General features: G+C 44.3%; 1 protein-coding gene across 1 annotated transcript in view; it reads left to right on the forward strand.

Annotated features, from left to right (window-relative positions):
• The window catches only part of LOC104133886 (phospholipid-transporting ATPase ID), a gene marked incomplete at its 5' end in the record, with an annotated part of 50,890 nt that overhangs the window by 9,410 nt on the left and 18,295 nt on the right, over nt 1-23,185 (forward strand). The window contains 9 exons of the mRNA XM_035902735.1: nt 848-1,006; nt 1,982-2,070; nt 7,376-7,572; nt 8,738-8,946; nt 11,074-11,117; nt 12,659-12,824; nt 13,597-13,785; nt 18,984-19,099; nt 20,624-20,788. Coding sequence (XP_035758628.1) covers nt 848-1,006; nt 1,982-2,070; nt 7,376-7,572; nt 8,738-8,946; nt 11,074-11,117; nt 12,659-12,824; nt 13,597-13,785; nt 18,984-19,099; nt 20,624-20,788 — 1,334 coding nt within the window. The remainder of the gene's footprint in view (nt 1-847; nt 1,007-1,981; nt 2,071-7,375; nt 7,573-8,737; nt 8,947-11,073; nt 11,118-12,658; nt 12,825-13,596; nt 13,786-18,983; nt 19,100-20,623; nt 20,789-23,185) is intronic.

Genomic DNA, 23,185 nt, shown 5'->3' on the forward strand with positions numbered 1-23,185 from the left:
AACAGACTGAACTCTTGGATTCTGTTTCATAAGGTGTATTTCTGTTTCAATAAGGTGTATTTGTATTTTCCAGTTCTTCCCAATGCATCCACAGGGCTCTGCTTTGCATCTTTAGATATCAGGTGCAAATTTTGATTCAAATAATTTTTATACTGAAGTGTCTGGGTTTACAGTTTTGTGTGAACACCTTTTATTACAAGAAATAAATATAAAGCATGGAAATAGAAACAGGCTCTCCAATCACTTACAGTGTCAGCTACATGGCCGAAGGTAACAGTATCTTTTTTCATGTGCCACTGGGAGTTAAGGTATAAACCAGATGAAATTAAAAAACAGTGAACAAAGGCGCCTCACTTAATTACTCTCTTGCAGACTTCAGGCTATGATTTTCTCGCTTGGGCTCCTGCATTTTTAAAGAAAATGGAATAGGAATTATACAAGGTCAGCACTTTTATCTAAAGTTATCCAGTGGCATCCTACCACTATGAACTTGCTGTGGAAGGATTAAAAGTATGTTGCTGGTTCAACATTTCTCCTTACCCAAATAAAAAGAATGGAAACTTTGTTTTGGACTCTACCACTACAAAATGGCCATGTTCAAAGAATATGATAAATCCAAATTCATTGTGGTCCATTGGATTATGACATGAATATAGGGAAGGAGCAATATCCCAAAACATCAGTAAATATACGATATAGGATGGGAATGATACAGTCAGGAGTGGACTGCAGCTACAGTGAGAAATATTCCCTGCCTGGGGAACAGCCGAGAATGCAGTATTGACCGGCATATTCCTGGGCCAAGAAGATTTCCACCATCTTTTTGTTTTTACCTTTTCTTTTACAGGTGAAGTCAAATGTGAGGCACCAAATAACAAATTGGATAAGTTCACAGGAACTCTTACTCTTCGAGGGGAGAAGTATGCCCTGGACAATGAGAAGATGTTGCTGAGGGGCTGTACGATTAGAAACACAGAATGGTGCTTCGGTCTCGTTATTTATGCCGGTAGGTAACAAAAATTACACGTGAATTGCAGAGCACAGCAGCACTAGCATGGAAGCACATCACACCCAGTATGCATAAAGGAACCAAGAATTTTCCTCTTTGGAAAATATGTTTCTACTGGGTACAAGAACAAAAGTAAAACAATACATGAGATCCCTTGGCTTAACCCTAGTCTGGACATGATGATGCATATTACAGGGGGTTTAATCTGAGATTCTTTAGAAGAGGACATTGCTATATTACAACATCCAATTCTGTTTTGATTAAGTGCTTTAGTAACCAGAAGTAGTCCCTTATTTCAGAAATGCGTGCAGCAAAGTACATGAGAGAAGTCTTGATCAATCAATAAGAAGGAATCTAAGAATTAAATCTGTTTAAGAATAAAATCTGCTTAAGAATTAACACTGAATTAAATCTGCCTTTACTGGCACACACTGGGCCAATTGTAGTCTTTCTTGTGCCAGGCTTGCTCAAAATTTTTCACTCTTAAGTGTATCTGATTAAAAATTCCACATCACTTCTATGTGCTTTTAATCCATATTGGAGTATCAGGGTAATCAATAATATTATTGTAGACCATTAGATCTATGCTTTTTGTAAGCATAGACCTTCTATTGTTCCTATACTGCTGTGGACATGCGAGATGGTGTATAGCATGTCACTAATAACAGAGCAGTATCAGGTAGTCTGTGAAAAGTAATTAAACCTGAAAGGGAGGACTGACTGTTGAAAGAAGAGAGCAGGATTAAAATCCAGAATTAATAGCTTTATGTGACTCTCTCCATATAATCTAAGGCAAGTGACTTAACCACCTTCTGCCTAAGTTTCCCACCAGCACTGTAAACTGTATGTACCTGCCTTCAAGAAAGCTGTGATGGGTATTTATGCTGTAAAGCAGAGTGGGGGCTCAGAGGGAACCAGCTTTAGAACAGCTGAGCTTTGTTACTAAAATTCTCGAGCGTGTTTCATCTCCAGGGCCAGACACCAAACTAATGCAGAACAGTGGAAAAACAACTTTTAAACGGACGAGCATTGATCGGCTCATGAATGTCCTTGTGTTGGTGGTAAGTCTGATTAATGCGTCTTCATTTCTTCAGATGTATTCATCATTTCCAGATGCTCCACCTCTTTGTCCACTCAAGTGAGGGAATATCAGAAGCAACTAACGATAAAAAGAAAAATTATGTAATAATTTATTAGATGCCTGAGTTCTGCAGCACCTCTGCAGCCCATCTAGCAAAGCAAGGTCATTACACTGACAGCATTAAGGACCTTTCTTCTGAGCTTTTCATTTGCTTTGCTCTCCCTTGCTCTGCATTTTTTCATGAGAATCACTTTGAAGCCTGCAGACACCTTTTTTACCCTAGTAATTTTGTAGTTTTCTATTTAAATAAACATTAGCAGTTCTCCTTCTTCTTCCTGATTCCTTGGCATCTCTGGTGATATCTGCATAGGAATTGGTAATTGAGTTTGTTAACTTGCATGATGCCAGCTTCTGACTTAACACATTAGGGTAAAATATTAGACATGGTCTCATTAATACTCAGAAACTGGTGTTTTTAGCAGCTGGGAGATCTGAGGATGCTAATCTTGTATAGCAAACACTCTCCTCAAATTAGAAAACAGATCTGATTTGAGGTTTAAGCTTATCAGTGGTTTTAACAAATGGCAAACTCTTCCAGGCAGAGGTAGTGATTACAGGGACTCTCCCAAGATTTTACTGCTTGAGTTCAAAGCCGTGCAAGGAAGGGACTATTTTGGTTGTTACCGCTGTTCTGCGGAGACATACACCCTAACACTTTACCCAATGGTGCTTGAAGGAAAGCTTTTTATGCTGGTCTGCGGAGACATACACCCTAACACTTCTTTACCCAATGGTGCTTGAAGGAAAGCTTTTTAGTTTCAGGCTTTTATTTTCCTCTGAATGCAAGTTTTTCATGCTTTTTCATGCATGCTGCACCGCCTTCAGTTTATGACACTGGGAGGGTCTGGCCACTCCTGTACCTTCCCAGCAGTGCCCGCTGTTCCCTCTTCTTACCTCCTGCTCTTGCTCTCCAGCCCAACCCGAGAGCCAGGCTGGGATCAAGATCCATCCCCAGGCGCTGGAGCAAGCCCTAGGGAAGGTGTCCGGCAGCAGCCCACCCATCACAGCAAGGCTGCCCTGTGCTCTTGCTGCCCTGCATGACTCCATGCCTCCTCGGCACTGGGGCTGATAGCACAAACATCTCCAAGACTGCCCCACTCTCCAGACGTGCTGTTTCATCAGAGCCCCTGTCCTCCTGCTTTCTTCTTGGGATCCCAAAAGCTCTTTACCTGGGCTCCGGGATGGGAGATGCTACAGAGCAGGTTGTGCCTCTGTGAGACTGAAATCATACCAAAGGCCAGCTCTAGAGCTGTGAAGCAGTGTTCTGAACACCTGCACGTGCATATTTGCTGTAAAGCAGTGCCACAGCGCAGAAAGCTACTACAGGGTGATCTGCAAGCCCTCTTGAGTCCTTGTTCCATACACAGTAAGGACATGCCCTTGACTTTAGTAACCTTACACCAATCTCTGCCAAGTGAAAACCTTAATTACCATCATCAGCTTGTTTTCCTCCGTGTTTTCTTCCCTCACGCCTAAGGAGACAGCAAATTCAAGCAAGGTTTGGGCCTCTTACATTCAAAATTTTGTAAGCATTTGAAACCCTTCACATTTTTTTAGGTGTTCTGCTATGTTACAGATGGAAAGGATGAGAGACTGTGGGGTAGGGCTGTGGGGGAGCGACAGGGCACAGAAACGGAGCAGAGAAAAACTGAATAGGGAACTCAGAATTTAGCATTTGATTAAGGTTTGCAAAGTCTCCTTTCCCCAGGCAAGGGTCCCACCCAGAGCTTCAGTCTGTTTGGCCTCTCTTCATGAACACGAATGAGATGAATTTACCTCCTGGCTCCGTTTTAAAAGGCTGAGCAAGTTGCAGTTGATTGCATCAGCCTCTGCCTGGGTTCTTGGGTGCTGATGGAGTCAAGGGTGTGTTTTTCTCCTTCATACATTTTTAAGGCACCTAACATTTTGGTGTCTTAAGTAAAGCCCTGTCCTACCCTAAGCACCAGGCGCTTTGCACACCCAAGGGGATGTGGCATCAGGTCCTTCCAGCTTGCTGGGTGGTCAAAGGTTACAAAGCATAGTCATTAGAAAAGGCAGCATATTGTGCTCTCGAGTTTGGAAATACAAAGTGGCCACAGCTTGCTATAAATAGGTCATTTTAAGTGTAATGAAACTTGTTTCATATTAACACTGGCAAAATTATTTCATCTTCAATTGTCCACAAACTTCCAGGCACAAAGCAGCTTTTAAGCAGGGCTTGCCAATGGAGTTCTGGTTAAATGTTACCCTGGTCTGCCCCAACAAGGGTTAATCAGGAGCAAACCTTTCCAGACGGCAACCACATCTGTTTTTTTACATTTGGGAGTGTTTCTCGGGGATCTGAGAGAGAAGTGAGTGTTCCTCCACTGGGGATGCACTCGCCAGCTCCAGGAATGCTTTTTCCTCCAAAACTTGCTTTTTAGCAGGTTTGAGGAAGCATGTTTTCAGAGAAATAGGGCTGTCGCCTTCCTCTCTCTAAAAACTTACTGTTTCAAATCCTGGTGCAGAGCTCAAGGTGCTGATGAAGAAACCGAGGCAGTTTGAATTCACAGTTCTACAGGAAACGTTTGTCAAAAGTCACCTCCCCTTTGCAAAAATCCTGCTCAGTCCTGCAGAGGACCTCCCGCAGGCAGTGCATGGGCAGGACCCAGAGAGAGAGGATGTTCATGCTGGGAAGCCCCATGAGCATGCACAAGCCTACGATCAGGGTTTTTTCACGTCCTTCTCTTGCAGATCTGTGGTTACAATTACAACACACCACACACAGTTTTTTCTCTGTACAGAAACTAATCTCCAGGGCTGCTGTTAATGGCTCGGTCTTTTGCATTTGTCTGAAAGCAACCAGCATGTTAGAGAACTTTGTGTAAGCGTAAGTATTACACGCAAGTTGAGCTGTTAGCGATGAGACCATTGACATGCAAAATGCACATAAAGCAAAATGCACATAAAGCAAGTGCAGTCACAGACAAGTGCTCCTGTGATATGAGGAGTTCAGCTGCTGTCTTGCCCTGTGTGTATTTCTGTTGCTGAATCATATGTTGAATTTCCTACATGGATTGTGATATTCTGCAATCTGACAATTTTTAACCCATGGGGCTGAGCGGAATCAATCAGGCTACAGTGGCAAGATAGAAGAGCCAGCTGGCTCTTCTAAGTAATTTCTTTTACAGCAGACAAGGTCTGCAGACAGAAGCATTATCTTTTACTTGACCGGCAGAAATATATATAAAAATAGACAGGCTTGTCTATTTTCTCTGTCTATGTCTGTTCATTTAATAAAGGACATTACCTGTCCCTGGGTCATGCCTCTCATATATCCTCAAATCCTGATGATTAAAACAGCACAAACTGAACTTTTTTTTTACTGCTGGTCAGAGAGGTTTAAAAACAGCGCACCACATTCCTTACCAGCAAGCCATACACAAGTGGAGTAATTTATTGGGCCTCCCACGATTAAATAGCAAGGTTAGTACTGGTGTGGGAAATAAATATGTCCCCTGAAACTCAGCCTTTACTTACTGCAGTCCCCTTTTTAGCAGTTTCTTGGTATTAAAATCCAAGTTGGACGTATATGAACTTTTCATCAAGTGATTTAAATCACTCCATGAAAGTATCCTTCCTCCTCTCATAGATTATCTCAGCAATACAACTATCAGCTTTATCAGCAGTGTTTCTATGTTTGTACCTCAGTTATTGCTTTTTAAAAACGTTGATTACTGTTGTAATGTGATTGTTACTGGGTGGTCTTACACATAATGGCCCAACTTACTGATGTTTCCTCCCTAACGACCACACTTGCAAGAGACAATTTTTAATTGCTGTGTTGTGCAGCCTGATGATCCCATATCTTCACATTTTTATGAGGATGCTGGTTGGTTTAAGTCAAATATTTGGAGAAGTCCATATCAACAGAACTGGTTTTATTATCATTTGTCCAAGAATGATGTCAAGCTAACTTCAGTTTATCTTTCCCTTGATCACCATTTCTGCTTTTCAAATATTGGAATCGTTATTAGCAGATTTTTAGTATGGTGGAGCTTCCCAGTTCTCAAAGCACTGTTAAAAATTAACCTTACTGGTTAAGAGAATTTCTCAGCTAGTTCCTCTAAGCTTTCATCTTTAAATTACCTGGACCCACTGGACTGAAAACGCTTATTATTAGCAGATCAAGCCACATAGTGTTCCTTGTCACAGAAGGTAATCTGTCTTTTCCATCTGCTACATCATATGGGATAGAAACTTCCTTCTGCTTCCTTCCTCCTTCATTATTGGAGGACTGTCTGTTGAGCATGTCTGCTTTTCCCACACCTGTTTATGAGTTTACTGTTTTCTTTTCTTGATATTTTGTATGACTATTAGATATTCAGAGTTCTGTAACTCCTTGCAGTTTATATTCATTGCTGTTAAGTTCCCCTTCTTTCCCTTCTTTTTGCATTCTTTTCTAAATAATCGTATTGCTATGTTCTTGTCTTCTTTTAATCAAAAATGATTCATGACCTATGTATTCGGTTTGTGTCTACTAAATGGTGTTCCTGAGCCGGTCCCAGTTTTCACTAAGGTGTCCCACTTTGAAATTCTCTTCCCAGTTGCTCTTCCCCTGGTTGCTTTAGGCTTCAGGAAATAGGCTTCTCTAAAGTCCAAGGATTCACATCATTGGTTAGTGCTGCTTTCTGTTTGCTCAAAGAAAATGTAATCAGATTGTGATGGCAGGTACCAAGGCAACGATTAGCTCTGAGTCAGTGATTAACTCTCCTTTAACCATCAGAATGATATCCAGTGTTGAATTCCAACCTGCACAGTGCTGGATTTTCTGTGGTACAAATTACCTTTAGCAGTTTTTCAGAAATGGCAAGGAAACGGTGATGCATCCAGCAAATCACCAGGTAGAGTCTGCCAGGCAGCTTCTATTCCCAAGTGTGCAGCCAGATGTTTGAGGACCTGCAACTCAACTCACGTATGATGAGATTTGATGTTCTTCAGCCAGCTGCCCATAAGCACCCTTGTTTAGGTGTCTGCTTGGGACTTAAATTCCCAGCTGCTTGAAGTCTTGTGATTCCAAATTGCCAGTCTCTGCACTGTATAATTTTGTCCATGTGTCTTAACTTTGCTCATTTTCCTCCTTCACCCCTAGGAACATTTTCCTGTGATTCTGGCTGTCCAACCCAATCTTATTAGGGTCTTCTGATTAACCTGTACATAATAATTTCCTTATTTCTAAACTGCAATATTCTTGGGTTTTTTTGCAGATCTTTGCATTTTTAGCACTGATGTGCCTTATCCTAGCCATTGGCAATGGCATCTGGGAGTATGATACGGGCTACTACTTCCAGGTCTATCTGCCTTGGGCTGAAGGCATCAACTCTGCTGCCTACTCCGGCTTCCTCATGTTCTGGTCATACGTGATCATTCTAAACACAGTGGTGCCAATTTCGCTCTATGTCAGGTATGTGCCAGAACCTCCTTTCATGTTTCATCTTAGGAGAGGTTTAGATTTTGCTTTAGCTGGGAGCAGCGCTTTCCCTAGACACAAATGCAACCCCATTGTGGACAATCACATACAACCGCAGCGATGCTTTTCTTATTTCTGTTGCCTTCAGAGGTCTTTGTCAGGGTTGGAGCAGGGACAGCAGCAAGCCCTGAAAGAGGAGAGGGTGATGTTGCAGTTAAGGGGGGGGTATAAGTGTAGGATGCTATAGGAGTAAGGCTGGAAGCCTGCTACCAGTAAGGTCTTGCTCTCTCCCGCTTGCACTGCCCATCAAACAAAGTGACTGGCATGTTCTTTGAGGTGGCCGTAGGGCTCACTCAAGGAGTGGACTGCCAGGTAAGTAGGTGTAATCAGGTTGAAGATCCATAGTACTTGGTGCTACATGAGCAGAGTGAATGTTGCCATTTCCCAGAGAACACAGTGCTATGTTGGTAACTGCAGACAGGCAAGCAGGGCTAAAGAGTGGGCAATGTGTCCGTGACACTCTCAAAACCTTGAGGTTGGGGTGTAGGCCAAGTAGACCTCTATAGTTTATCACTGCGCCTAATTCAGACAGCTTTGCTACTGAGACTCTCTTTTGTGCTGGTAAACATGAGGAATTAATCCCGTTCCTGTCCAGTATGTCACACCAGCAGCAAACTGGAAATTCATGACGTCTGCAAGCCGATACAGCTCCTTGGTTGTATTGAATTACACAATGACTCTCTTGTTGTGGAGCTCTGGGTTGTTTGAACTGTGGCTGTGCTCATCCCCTGGCACTGGGCTCAGCCCAGCCCAGAGCCCTGCTGGAAACCAGCCCTGTCTGAGCACCGCTCCTGAAACTGCACCAAGGGAAACCCACAAGCTTTGCAGTCTGAAAACTTCTGAAACTTCGCAAATACGTTTATAAAATGTTCTCTTATAAATAAAGGAAAGGAATTTCTTATAAACCTAACAGATGTTACAGCAGGACATGCTTCAGCATTACTTACTACAGGCTATTTAAGGGCAACCTGATGAGTACACCCTGTCATTACCTTCAAAGTTGTCTTCTAATTGCAATCGCTAATGGTGGTGGTGAAGATAAAGATCTTGTCTCTTAAACTAATGAATATTCCATGACCTTCTCTTTCCGTTTCACCAGTGTAGAGATTATACGCTTGGGTAACAGTTTCTACATTGACTGGGACCGTAAAATGTATTATCCACTGAATGACACACCAGCTCAGGCTCGTACCACTACACTCAATGAGGAGCTGGGGCAGATCAAGTATATCTTCTCAGACAAGACAGGAACTCTCACTCAGAACATCATGTGTTTCAACAAGTGCTCCATCAATGGCAAATCCTATGGTATGTGATCTATTTGTCTTATTTTCCGAGTTTTATTCCATTGTATGCCTCTTGGTCCACAGAGACTAAATGTGATACCCAGAAGAGAGTGTCTGTAAGAAGCTGCAGGGATGAAGTGCAGGGCTGCCCGTCAGGGATGCTTGAACAGCCCTGATTACATAAGTTGCATATCTAAATATCATTTTCCTGTGCCTTGTTTCCCCTCTTTGCCACCCTTTTACCTCCCTTTTTCTGCCCCAGTATCATTCCAGCTAAAGAACCTGCACCTTATTACTGGTCCCAGTACTCAAATTTGGTTTTTTCTGATACCACTGCCTCAGTAACCTCAACCTTTTATGGTAATATTGACAGCATTACCCAGGTTACCCTGCAAAGCATAACACGTAACTCACTTAACTAACTCCCCCTTAACCACTTGTGAAAGCAGCCATCCCTCATGGGGTTATCTGAAAATTTTGTCAGCTTCTCACACTGTTATCTCTCACATTCAGCAATTTCTCATGTCATGAGTAGCAGTTTTCCACATCCTGTTCAGGTAGCTGAACCATTGGTTGGCACCTAGTTGATGGCCCGGACATTTGTCTGCAGCCCTGACATACTTCACCTGCCAGAAGAGAGAGAATTTTGTAGGGAGTTGGGGAAAATGGGAAACAAAAGTTGTTAGCTCTGTTAGATCCTAACGGTCATTGACTTAAAAGGCTCTTTCGGTGTATGGCCCCGGGCAATTTTCTTCACACTGCTCAAGAGGTGCTGACAATTCACAAACTGACTAATTGATTAACATCATTAGATTCCCCCAGAGAAATTAGTCACCGCTTATTCCTAGATTGATGTTTGTTTTGCCTGTGTCAGACCTGCTGATGGACCAAAAAGCTTGTCTTTTTTCCTCAGTGCTATCAGCTGGCCTAATGAAAGAAGTTCTTTCTTCCTATAAATCTTGGTTTGTGTATATTTGGAGACCACCATATCTCAAACAGCACTACTATGCTAGCCAACGTTAGAGCTGCTAAACAGTTTGAAAAATATCCAGTCTGTTCATTCATGTGTCCTCAGCTGACTTTTCCAAAGTGGATGTCACCACTAACATAGATATAGGGTGTGGATTCAAGAAATGAATGGGAAAGAAGGTGGACAGCCTATTGCCTATAGTTTTCTAAATGCTTCGCTTCTTCCTAGGAATAGACTTCTTTGTATTTGCTGCTCAGGAGCATTTGGGAAAGCCATGCCAGAAACAATGAATTTGTTTTGCTGCCAGGGAAGTTACTCCGGACGCTTAAGCTTCCCATTGGGAAGGAGCTGTCTAAAAGCCTGCCAGTTACAGTTCCCAGGGGATCAACTGGCATGCAGTTCTCAGGAGAGTTAACTTCTGAGTTTCTTCTACATGCTCAGGGCTTTTGTGAGGGACTAGCAGTACCTACAATTGACTTTGGTCACAGTTGAGGTTGCTGGTGCTGGTGCGGATCTATCATTCATGTAATTCACTGTATTTCAACCTTATTTCAATGAAGTGTTGAACCTGGCTGGGCTGGGCACAGTTCAGACCTTCCAAGTGAAACTCTTCTTCAAGCAGAAGAAGTTTCAGTAGTGTTTCCTGGAGATGAGATGTCTTCCATTTCCGTGCCTAGATCATTAGTTCAGGGGAAATGAATGGAGCAGCCTCGCTACCTAGACATGGGAAGAATGGGCTTTGACAACTCCTTCTCTGTGGTTGCCCAGGGACTGTTGCAAACCCAGTATGATCCAGGAGCTGGATTTTGTCTCACATTCCAAAGGGAAGGCACAAGAGAAGTCACCCCCTGAAAGCACCTTTGTTTCCTACCTAGCACTATGTCCTTTCTGGGTTCAGCTTGACCCAAGTCTTTCTTACCCAAATGCCAGTCGTTTTTGTGGTAACTGCTTTGTGTTTCAAGCAGCTGTCAGTCTCTGGGTTTTGTCATGGATTAACATAGAAACTGATTGATACGAACCATCAGTCTCTGGTGGCCATGTCAAGATATTTATGCTTACTGAAACTTTTTAGTTAGATACTAGCTTCAAAACACTTTAACCTGTTTTTGTGGTAGAGAAGCTCAGAGACTGCACTTACCGGGAGTCTGTGGCTATAACCTCAGTCTTTCTTGCTTGCAGGTGATGTGTATGATATGGCTGGGCAAAGGATAGAAATAAATGAGGTAAGTGCTCAAGTGCTGTCAGGATCTGTACCTGGCTAAGTGCTAGTGGACACAACCTACCCAGGCATAGCTCATGCTCTTGACCCTGAAAGAGCTGATGTTTTGACCCTGACAACAGGGATGTGTGTTCTTATGGATGTCAGAGGACTTCCAGAGCTGCATTCCCTTCTGGTAAGCCTGGTTTAAACCTGCAGGTTTGGTAGCCTGAGTGCCCACTGTTCCCTCAGCTTCACGTGACATCTTGAGTACTTGGCCATTGATGTTTGTTGGAAACCTGGACACTGGTGAATTTTATGATTCTTGGCAGTTAATTAAAGCTTTGTTGGGGAATTAGTGAGTTCAGTTCATATTGATAACAAGGTCACTCTCAAACTCCTCTAATGTCTGGACATTGGAAAGTGTGAAAATGGGTGAATTCTCCACCTCTGCTTGCTGGCACAAACTCACATCTCTTGGATTTCTAAAATGTCTGAAAACTGCATGCAGTAATCCAAGTAACAAATGGCAATACGATGATGAAAATCCCACTCCTTGTTCCAATGATTCATTTCCAGGCCATTTAAAACTTAAATTACTCCCTGAAATTGGCTATTTGTGCTGAGTGCGGTGCCTCCAGGCTGCCCTCACTTAGGCAGCAAAAGGCAAAGGGCTGACTTGCTTGGGGAGACAGGCTGGTCTCCAGCCAAGTGGCTGGCCAGCAGCTCCTCCTGCCCACGATGCTTGCAGGAGCAGAGTCCTGCTGCCCACATCCATGGTGTTGGAATGCCCGGACCTTGCTGTGCAGATGAGTGTGTGTGTGGGGTGGGTCTGTGCTCTTGCGGTGTGAGCTAAATGTCAGCTTGCAGAGGTCAAAAGGATGACTCCCATCCTGGAAACTCTAAGCTCATCAGGGATAGGGCGGGAGTCAGAATCGTCCCGGGCAGACTCGGCAGTACATTCCTCCATGACACATCATGCTGTGAGCTTCTGGCCATTTTTCCAGTACGTTCCTCTCTTCTTGGAGCTCCTTGTTTTTAGACAAAACAGGCAATGCCTGTGGACTTGAACCTTTGCATCACTTGTCTGTCATCTTTTTTCCATATCAGGATTTTTTCTTGCTTTGGGAGAACAAGGTGGAGAACACAGCCTTTTGAATTGTTTTAAACTGGGCTTCTACATTCCCTAATCACAGGCAGCTATTGACGTCAGGAGCATGGTGCCTCCAAGCAGGCATGTGTTGAAGGCAGGCATTTCTTTGCTATAAAAATCCTTTGGCAGGGATCCTGCAGGAGCATTTGCTGTCATACAGAGAGGCATCTTTAGATAATCAGGTTCTCAGCCTGAGTGCTGCTCTGAAAGGCACCTCAAGTGCCTGTCCTCTCCTGTGGTTCAGTAGCTTTCATGACCTTGCACTTCCTTAAACACACCAATCTTTGTCATAAACAGCCCTGCAGGAGAGGGCCCTTTGTAACTGTAAGGAAGAGAGAGGGGCTATGATGGACAGGCATTGGTATACAGGCATGTGAGACCTCCACAAATAACACCAAGCCATATTTTTGCAGAACACGGAGAAGGTTGATTTCTCATACAACCCATTAGCCGACCCGAAGTTTGCCTTCTATGACCACAGCCTGGTTGAAGCTGTGAAGCTAAATGATGTCCCGACGCACAGGTTCTTCCGGCTGCTCTCACTTTGTCACACAGTGATGCCAGAAGAGAAGAAGGAAGGTGAGAACTGTTGAAGGCACCAGGCTGAGTGGTTATGCACCACAGTATGTCTTCTCTCCACAGAAGCTGTTATTGGTCCTTTTGGCTCCCTGGTGACTTTCTGTAGCATATGGCTATGCATAAATCAGTGTCTTTGGAGATGCCACATGGGAAGAGAAAGGACCAGGGCCTCCACTCCCTGTGTGTTCCTGTGGTGGAGCTAACGCTACTGCAAACACCACATCTCTGGAGTGCAGAAATTGCAGGTGCCACAGCTTCCCTGAAGTGGCAGATGGCTTGTCCCACTCTTTCTCTACTCTGCACCAGGTTCCATAAAGCAAAGAGCATAGAGCACCTATCCACTGGAGACTCATTAGCTCCACTCACCCAGTGCACCCCCAGGGACTGGGTCAGTCTCCTCAAATCCCAGACAGCGTGAAAACTGTGCTTTAAAGGCCACGAACCATTAATTGACATATACAAGGTGAAAACACTGATGAGAAAAATACATGCAGATGTAACTAGAAGGGGTTAAACCCAAGGAAGTTTTCCACTCACTGAGATCTGTTGGACTCCAAAGAGAGTGACCCCAAAAGAGTCTAGGAAGCCTCTTGCACTGGCCTGTAGGACGGGTTGATGGGACTGGACATAAGGTGCTTTTTAGTGCTGCACCTCTGATGATAGACAGAAAAGCAAAGGGTTAACTCCTATATAACGTCTTTGAGCTTGTATTTGTTTAGCCTCAGAAAGAAGGCAGAAGCCCCATTACTTTCTTTTTTTTCTTGCATGTCAGGTAACTTGGTGTATCAGGCCCAATCTCCTGACGAGGGAGCCCTTGTCACTGCTGCCAGAAACTTTGGATTTGTGTTCCGGGCTCGCACACCAGAGACCATCACTGTTGTGGAAATGGGAGAAACGAAAATCTACCAACTCCTGGCTATCCTTGATTTCAACAACGTTCGCAAGCGAATGTCTGTTATTGGTATGTATTGGTATCCCTTCTTTCCTTCCTGACTTTTTAGGCTGTCAAGTTGGCCCTCATTCTGCTGCAATGCCTTTTCCTAAGAGATCTCCTTTGCAATGCTTCCTGAATAACATTTACTTCTGAGCACTTGAGCTGGACTGCCTTGACTTTTCAATTTCACAGCAACAGCGCTAGATAAATACTTAACTTGGGCAAGTGGGAGAACATCTTAACATCTGGACCACTATGATGGAGCAGCCCCCTGAAGACACTAAGCCTTTTATATATCTTACTTCCCTCATGACAATGCAGGAAAGGCATTCCTTCTAATGAGCTTTAAAATTATCAGCAAAATCTGAGAAAGTGGGAAAGAAAAAGCAAGGATGAGTAGAGAAGCCCACTTTCCTGAAAGGAAAATGGAGAAATGATTCAAGAAACCTCATGTAGTTGATATTAACTCTCCATCATCCTCAGATATTTCAGGAATTGGAATATCATAACTGCAGCAAGAGAGTGGTAGTACCTTTGTAGTACCTTCCCCCCCTGCAGGGGGAAACTGCACCAGCAACGCATAGTGGGTACCGTAAGCAGAAGCGACGAGTCCTCGTAATAGGTGACTCTCTGTTGAAGGGTACAGAGGGACCCATCTGCCAACCTGACAGAGAGTCACGTGAGGTATGTTGCCTTCCGGGAGCCAAGGTTCGAGATGTGGCTGAGAGGATGCCACAACTCATCAGGAGAACGGACTACTATCCTCTACTACTATTTCACGTAGGAACAAATGATACGGAAAGCAGAAACCTGAGCAAAATCAAAGAAGACTTTAGAGCCCTGGGGGTACAAGTGAAAAACATTGGGGCCCAGGTTATCTTTTCCTCCATCTTACCAGTCCAAGGGAAGGGAGCGGCCAGATACAGGCGCATAATGTACGTTAACTCCTGGCTACGTGACTGGTGCCGTCGTGAGGGTTTCGGCTTTTATGACAATGGGACATTCTTTGGCGACTGCAACCTGTTAGGGAGAGATGGGGTCCACCTCTCTAGGCGCGGCAGGGGAATCCTAGGCAGTAGGTTGGCCAAACCAAAACATTCTATGAAACAAACATTATATTGTAGGAAAAGAAAGGGTTAAGAGGCTACAGAGAAGTTGTGGGGCAGTTTCTCTCCCAGAGGTCTCCAGTGTTTCCAGAAACAGATTCACTCGCCTCTGTCACTTTTCCCCCAGAAGGTCTCATGTTCACTGCAACATGGTTCGTATAATGTCAGTATGTCCGTGAGTCTTCCTTTTCACACTCAGAGAGGAAGAAACATGCAGCATCAACCCCATGTAAGTTATATCAAGTTATTAACATGATAAATTCAAGTTCTCTAAAGTCAGGCCATCTGCATAAAAGTTTGAGATGGTGCTCCTGCATGTATAATATATTCTATTATTCATTATTATAATCAAGCACAATTGTACTATGCTTTCATAGGTCTTCTGCTTCATTAAGTCACAAAATCAACAAAGCTATTAGTACTTTAACTCCTCATTTTTCAATTTGTGGCCCATTTGTTAGTGACGATTCCAACCTGGTGTGAAGGAAAAATTTCTAGTAATTAATGACTTTTCAGTGGTGCTACACCCTGTCCTGGATACAGATTAATTTTCTGAAAGCTGGACAGAGAAGTGTGGAATAATCTGCCTTTTACAAATGTAGAACCAATACAAAGGGCAAGTAAAAGCAATGTACCCCTACATGTTCACCATCTAACTGAGATTTATAGCGCCTGTTTTTTACTTGTGCTTTTAAATGTACAAACTGCAGGTCCCAGTGATACTAGTCAGACAAGTGTGGTCAGACTTATGCAAACCAAAAAACCAAGAAAAAACCCACTGTTGGAAATCAGATTTTTTTTTTTTTGCGCCATAATAAGATGCACACAGTAAAAGAATAACTGGGAAAAGAAAGTGGTTTAAGTGACTTACCAGGTAGAATTAATCATGTGATGAGAAATGGCAACAGCAAGACATCCTGGTAAGGAGAGCCCAGGGATTCATCCACAGACTGTCATCCACAGTGATGAACGTTATGAACAAGATGTATAAAAGGGTCAGGGCAGCAGAGAAGGGGCTGAGATCTGTGATCCCAAGGAAGCACTGAACCACTTCCAGATGTTAATTTTATAAGCAAGAACCAAGCAGCGGATCTCACTGTCACAATGTATCAGAGGAATAATTCAGAGTAAAGACAGTGGAGATGGGCCTGGGGTACAAGTTACCTGGAAGGAATGTAAGGCATGCTGGAAAAACAACACCCAGAGAAGAACTGTAGCACACATAACCAATAGTTTACCCTTGTATTTAAATGGAGTCTATTTAAAAACTGTCTTGTGCTTCTAGATTTTTCAGATTGTCATGCTATCGAGCTTCCTTTTATATTTATACTGGACTAAACAAAAACTCTACTTTTTGTGACTGAAAAGCTGTAGCTTTGTATGCAACATCCTCACAGACTATACTGCCTTGAAAAAAGAGCATGGGGGGTTTTTTTGTCTTTAGGAAATTGCACTACTTAAATCTACACTCTTTAAATTTCTCTACTGAGTGAATTATTAGATTACTTTCAAATATTGAAGCTGAAACAAGCATAAAAGTCTTGAGAGTTTTTCAGGGAGTGTTTAGAATTTCAGGCAGTTTTTCAGTCAGATTGAAGGCAACAACTCAGTGCTTATTATTGTGAACACAATATTTATCATTTGGCCTTTTTGGGATTATCTCTGAACTCTGTGCATCTGAACTGTAACTGCTCAACACTGTAATTCAGGTAATTGAACAAAAAAAATGTGAAATAGTTCTTTTTTGAAAAGGAGTAGTCCTCCCATCACTGATTTTCTAGTGATGGAGTGTCATTGGTGCTTTATTCTCCTTTATGTGAACTCAGATAGAAGATAACAGTTTTATGGCTCCAAATTTATTTCCCTTTTATTTCTAGCAAGCAAGACAAGAGAACTGACCATCTGAAGTCATAACATATGAAAAGGAAGAGTAAAAATCTGAGATTGTTCTGTGTCACGAATTTAAATGACCAAAATATGAAAAACAAAGTGTGGCTTTTTGTGAGAAGAAATGATAGTTTCCTTATGATTCTCCCTCCCATCCATCCACACTTTTCTGTTGAAGTGTATTCAGTCTTAATTAATTATGGATTATTATATTTACACATAAAATTTGCTCTATTATTTAAGTCTGTAGCAGTTTGCCATTAAACGTAACGTGGAATGATAAATAGACAGCAATTCCATTAAATTTCTCCAATGAATATGTTAGATTATGAAGTGGAAGCTCCTTCTTCAGTCAATGACATTAAATATGATGGTGCAAATGAACACAATAGACATTTCCATATTTTTCAAATATATCACAAATTAAATGTAAAAACCCAGAGTAATTGAATCCGTGAGGAAAGATAGATACAATACAGCATAAGGCAGCAACAAGAAACTATGGAGCTGAAAAAGCACCTCTGAAAATATGAGGAGAAAGCACCAATATGTGCAAGACTTGCATTTCCTACATGCACAGGATAGAACAGCCTCTGCTAGGTGGTATCTGTCCAGGTGGAGGTGACTCTGTCTTCTCCCGCAGTGAAAACACAGCCTTGGTCAGTGGTTGGGTCCAGCCTCCTGAAGCTCATAACTCTGCTGCACCCCCAGCCCTACGAAATCACTGTTTACAAAAATCTGTGACTATGTATGCTTTGGTGGGGACATGTGAAAAAAGATGAAAAAACCCAGGGCCAAGTCAAGTTGGTCTTTGGGAGATACAGTTATTAGGAATCATAGAACCCCTTGGATTGGGAGGGCTCTGGGGGAAGCCACCTCGTCTTGCCTGCCAGCACCCCAATGCTTTTTGGCTGAGCTGCTCCAACCAGTGGGTCCACAACCCCATCTTGATGCTTGGGGGCTATTCCAGCTCAGGGACAGGACAGTGTCTTTGTGTTTGCTGAACTTCAGGAGGTTCCTCTTGGCCCGTTCCTCTGTCTCATCCAGGGTACCTCTGAAGACTAATCCTGCCATCAAGGCCGTGAACTGCTTCCCCCCCCTCTGGGTTACCATTACCCGCCGACTTGCTGACGTGCCTTCCGCCCCTTGTGCTGGTAACTGATGATGCTGATGCTGAACAGGATCGGCCCTGACGTTGTTCCTTGAGCAATGCCACCTCTGCTGAGAGGGACCTGGGAGTCCTGGGGGGCAATAAGCTGACCATGAGCCAGCAATGTGCCCTTGTTGCCAAGAAGGCCAATGGTATCCTGGGGTGTATTAAGAGGAGTGTGGCCAGCAGGTCGAGGGAGGTTCTCCTCCCCCTCTACTCTGCCCTGGTGAGACCCCACCTGGAGTACTGTGTCCAGTTCTGGGCTCCCCAGTTCAAGAAAGACGAGGAACTCCTAGAAAGAGTCCAGAGGAGAGCTACTAGGATGATAAAGGGACTGGAGCATCTCCCCTACGAGGAAAGGCTGAGAGAGTTGGGCTTGTTCAGCCTGAAGAAGAGAAGACTGAGAGGGGATCTCATCAACGCATACAAATATCTTAAGGGCGGAAGTCAAGAGGACGGAAGCAGTCTGTTTGCAGTGGTGTCCAGCGACAGGACTAGGGGCAATGGATGCAAACTGAAACACGAGAGGGTTCAGTTGAATATGAGGAAGAACTTCTTCACTCTGAGGGTGGCAGAGCACTGGAACAGGCTGCCCAGGGAGGTTGTGGAGTCTCCTTCTCTGGAGATATTCAAAGCCCGCCTGGATGAAGTCCTGTGTAGCATGCTCTAGGTGAGCCTGCTTTAGCAGGGGGGTTGGACTAGATGATCTCCTGAGGTCCCTTCCAACCCTTACGATTCTGTGATTCTGTGAAATAAGAGCAGCAGGACCAGTTCCCTATGAACAAATTGTTCTTGACTTTTGAGTGCAGATGTCCTGCCTGAAGTGCTGCCTGTGGGAACCACATAGTCCAACAGAACATCTGCTCAGACCAATGCAATCTGGGTACAGTTGCCTGTGCTGCTACCACTAAGTTTGCATTATCTTCTTTTCTAGGAAGAGCTTATCTCGATTCCTGTGACTTTGCCAAAACTTGGTGGAGTTTGAACACTTCTAAAAACCTTTCTTTCTTTTGACGGAAGTGCTGTGAATCCCAAGTGCATCTGTCTGGTATATGTACCATTTCTTTTTCTCCTCCTCGTAGTGCGGAGTCCAGAAGGTGACTTGACTTTGTACTGCAAGGGGGCTGACACCATTCTTTATGAACTGCTTCATTCATCCTGCGACTCTCTCAAAGAGGAAACCACAGAACACCTGAACGTAAGTGTTTCCTTCTGCACAATGTCTCTTCATTTGATGGTTTCCTTTTCTCCAGGTGTGGAGATGTACTTTCTATTGAGACAAAGAACAGATTTCAGAAGAAGCACCCAAGCATTAGCTTTTTTATTTTTATTTATTTATTTATTCATCTTTAGGGAGTGGAGAGGGAAATAAATTTATAAAGCCTTAGGTCTCAAATCAGTTGCCTAAGCATGGCACCAGGTACCATCTCAACTGCTCGGATATCCAGCACATCTGGACACAGATGGCAAATACAATGCAGGACATTCAGAAGAGCTGTATTCCTCTGGAGTGGGAGCTGGAAGCCAGGCAGGATAGGTGAAACACCTGAAATGGCACAACACATCTGCGTTTTGGCAACTAAATTCCATCCAAGTCTGCTATTACTCTACAACGCATGCACCCAATGCATTCAAACTTGACTTGGATTGGAATAACTCAGGTGATCAGTATAGGGCCACTGAGCCGTTTACCTTCTTGAATACAATTCAGATCTGCAGTGATTATGGTCCAAGAGGTGTCAGTCAGAAGGGACTGGGCAGGCATTGGGACATACTCACCCTCCCTTCTTCCAAAACATATAGGGGCATATTGACTGGGCACCAAGGAAAATCGGTCACTCAAACTTGTGGGCTTTTATATTGTTGGTGGTGTGCACTGGGAGGTGGTTACTCACACAAGTGGATGTTTTGGCCAATATTTCTCCCCCATGGGATGCCAGATCCTACTGGTACAGTGCAGAGCACATGAGAACAGAAATTTTTGCCAGAGGGGCCGTGCAGTAGCACAAACATCTCTGCTCGCCTGGGGGAGCCAAAGAAAGTTGCTGGCAAAGGTGTGCAGTAGCACAAATATCTCTGCTCGCTGCCTGGGGGAGCCAAAGAAAGTTGCTGGCAAAGGAGAGGGCAGAGCAGAGCTGTGGATGTAGACTGTTCCTCATGCATCTTTACTTCAAGCCTGGGGGAACACCTCAGTTTTCACAAAGGGGTCTCTGTTATTCCACCAAATACAGGGAGACATACCGTCAAGCATACATCTGCAGAAAGCACAGTAACCAGGACTTGCCGAGATGTCATGATAGACTGTGCTCAGGCTGTGCATTTCAGCCAGTATTTGTACCCTAAAAATGTTGAGCCCAGGTCCAAAATTCAAGGCTGTGTTCAGTGTTTATTTAGGTCTCACTATTCTGAACCGTACTTTGAGAAATATGAACCTGGGAAACAACTGCCTGCTTAATGTAAAGCTTTAGAGACAGAAATAGGAAAGCTCTTTTGAATTTGTGCTGTATAACGACCATGAATGGCAATGATAAAGTGGTCTGGAACTAGTTTTTAAAAAGTACCCCACGGTTTGTGGTCTAAGTTGCAATTTTTTTACCTTTCCTCTGCGGCCTTTAGGTAAGAAGCTTTTACAAATAGCCATTTGCTTTCTGGGGGTCCTTTGTAAGCCCAGGTGAGCAGACTGTTCTTATTTTACCTATTCTGCCTCACCACTGTCTTGCAGGAGTTTGCTGGTGAGGGTCTGAGGACACTTGTGGTGGCCTATAAAAGCCTGGACGAAGACTACTTTCAGGACTGGATCAGGCGTCACCATGAAGCAAGCACTGCCTTGGAAGGACGGGAAGATAAATTGTCAGAGATATACGAAGAGATTGAAAAAGACCTAATGGTTGGTGTTTCAGGGAATCTGGGCCAAGCTCTGGGGGAGGCAGCGAGGATGGTGGTTTGTCAATAAACAGCTCAGTATGACTTCAGTAAACATTGCTTTGCAAACAGCTCAGTGGGTTGTGTGATGGGAGTGGATAGGAATATGGCAGTCCTGAGTTTTCACTGGCACCTCCGTCAGGAGCCCGTAACTGGGGTGTCAGCCACCTGTGCAGGGGAATGGTTTTATTTTAACTCACGTGGGTGTCAGAGTAGCTTTCTCGTGATGAAGTGGCATGCCAGAGCCTAAGGGAGATGACGTGGACACAAGTATTTCATAGCTGTCCTTTGTATGTGCAAATGTCTGGTTTATTTATTTTCCTGCCTTCGAAATGGCAGGCAGTGAATAATCCCCAGTGCCCCTCCATTTCAGACAGCATCTTCTTTGTTCCTGCAACCCTGGGAAGGATGGGGAGGTGATGTCCATGAACATGTTTGTGTCAGTTTGAAATAGGGCTAAACTGTGATCTTCAAGTCATTCTTCTCTCCCTGACTGTTGTTACAGCTTTTTGAATGCCCTGGGGGTGGGTGGAGGGGGGCATCTGCCTGTGTTTTAGAGCTGTGAATAATGAGTGAAAAGGATGTGTGGGATCTGAGGGGAAGAAATTCAGCTTTTGCACTCACAGCAGTGCTTTCCTGAAATCTCAGAAACCCTGGGAGTTGCACCATTGCTCCTTCCATTAGCTGTATGCTCAGGATGCCAGCAGGGCCTGGGAAGAAGCAAGTGTGAGCCGAGGAGATGGTGACCTCTGGAAGTTGCGTATCCATGGAGCAGATCCTACTGCCCTTCTGGGTCTCAGCAGAGTAGTGGAAAATGCTGATCCTCCAGTCCAGAGAATACATGGTGCGAACGCTCTATGGGTCATGTTCAAAGCGGGAAAGACATGGAGGTTTAGAAGGTTAAGGGGGCAGCTGCTTTGCAAGAAAGGCTTGTGAAGCTCATTGCCTGAGAAAAAGGGCATGGGCTCACAGAAGGAAGAAGTGTGGCTCAGAAGAAAGCAGTTTACACCAGACCCTTGTCTGTACAGGAATGACTTTACTTCCTGAAGGTGCTGTGGGAAGAACAGAGGGTGGGTGTAGGAAAGCCTGGCTTGTGACAGAGAACGGGTGTGAGAGCCAGAGTCAGCAAAGAATTAGATGGGTCTTGTGAAGGTGTAGAGAACTGCCAAGTATTGTAGTCTGGTTGATGAGCAAAAGTCCTTGTGTGTGGCAGGCTCCTGCTCGGGGCCCTTAGTGGGGAGTAAGGATACAAGGACACAACAGGGTGGAACATTAGAGTCAGAGAATAGCAGTAAAATACTGTTTATCATTGATTGACCTAAAAACTAGGGAAGATCCACAGTCAGTAAGGCACTACAACTGTCCCTCCAGCTGCTCTTACACCAGGTTGTGGGCAGACAGGCAAAGGCCTGTCAACAATACTATGGTGCCTTTCTGCAGCTCCAGAAAGACAATGGCTGGGGGGGATGCAAGCCCTTGTTCTCTCTTCCTGGGCACATTTGGCACCAGTGCCCACCCTTGGGCTTCCAGCTCAGATTCAGGCTGCCGAGGACAAGCAGGTGCCCCCAGGAGATGGCTGTGTATGCTACAAGCATTTGAGCTCTCACAAGCTGGACCAGGGACCACTGCTGTAAAACGTGTATTGTGCAGTTTTGAGGACCCTAGAGAGAAGTTCCATCAGAGCTGTTGTCTACCCTGATAACACTCATAGCTGATGAATGATGAACATCCCAGAAAGCCAGAAGGGATCTTGGGCTTAGAGCCAACCTCTGAATTTAGTTTCCCAACAGCAGGAGGTAGGTGGTAGCAGATGCCATCTAAACCTGAGCTAGCAGTGAAACCTTCACGTCCCTTTGATGATAGGTTAAAGCCACCAGGTATCTCCAAAATGCAGGAAAAGCAAAAACTTTGAAATAATGGTTTGTGTCTTGAGCGGTCTGTGGTTTAGTTGTGTGCCAGCGTGGAGCAGGGGTGGGGACAGGTCTGTTGTGGGCTGGAGAAGATCATAGAATCACTTTGGTTGGAAAAGACCTTTGAGATCATCAAGTCCAACCTTTAGCCTAACCCTGCCATTCCACCACTAAACCATGTCCCTAAGCACCTCATCTATCCTTCTTTTAAATACCTCCAGGGATGAGGACTCTACCAACTCCCTGGGCAGTCCATTCCAGAGCCTGACAGCCCTTTTGGTGAAGAAGTTTTTCCTAATGTCTAGCCTAAACCTGCCCTGGCGCAGCTTCAAACCATTCCCCCTTGTCCTATCATGTTACCAGGGAGAAGAGGCCGACCCCCACCTCACTACAGCCTCCTTTCAGGTAGTTGTAGAGGGCGATCAGGTCTCCCCTCAGCCTCCTCTTCTCCA

Source organism: Egretta garzetta, unplaced genomic scaffold (genome assembly GCF_000687185.1).
Source record: "Egretta garzetta isolate BGI_Z169 unplaced genomic scaffold, ASM68718v1 scaffold59, whole genome shotgun sequence".
Classification (NCBI taxonomy): domain Eukaryota; kingdom Metazoa; phylum Chordata; class Aves; order Pelecaniformes; family Ardeidae; genus Egretta; species Egretta garzetta.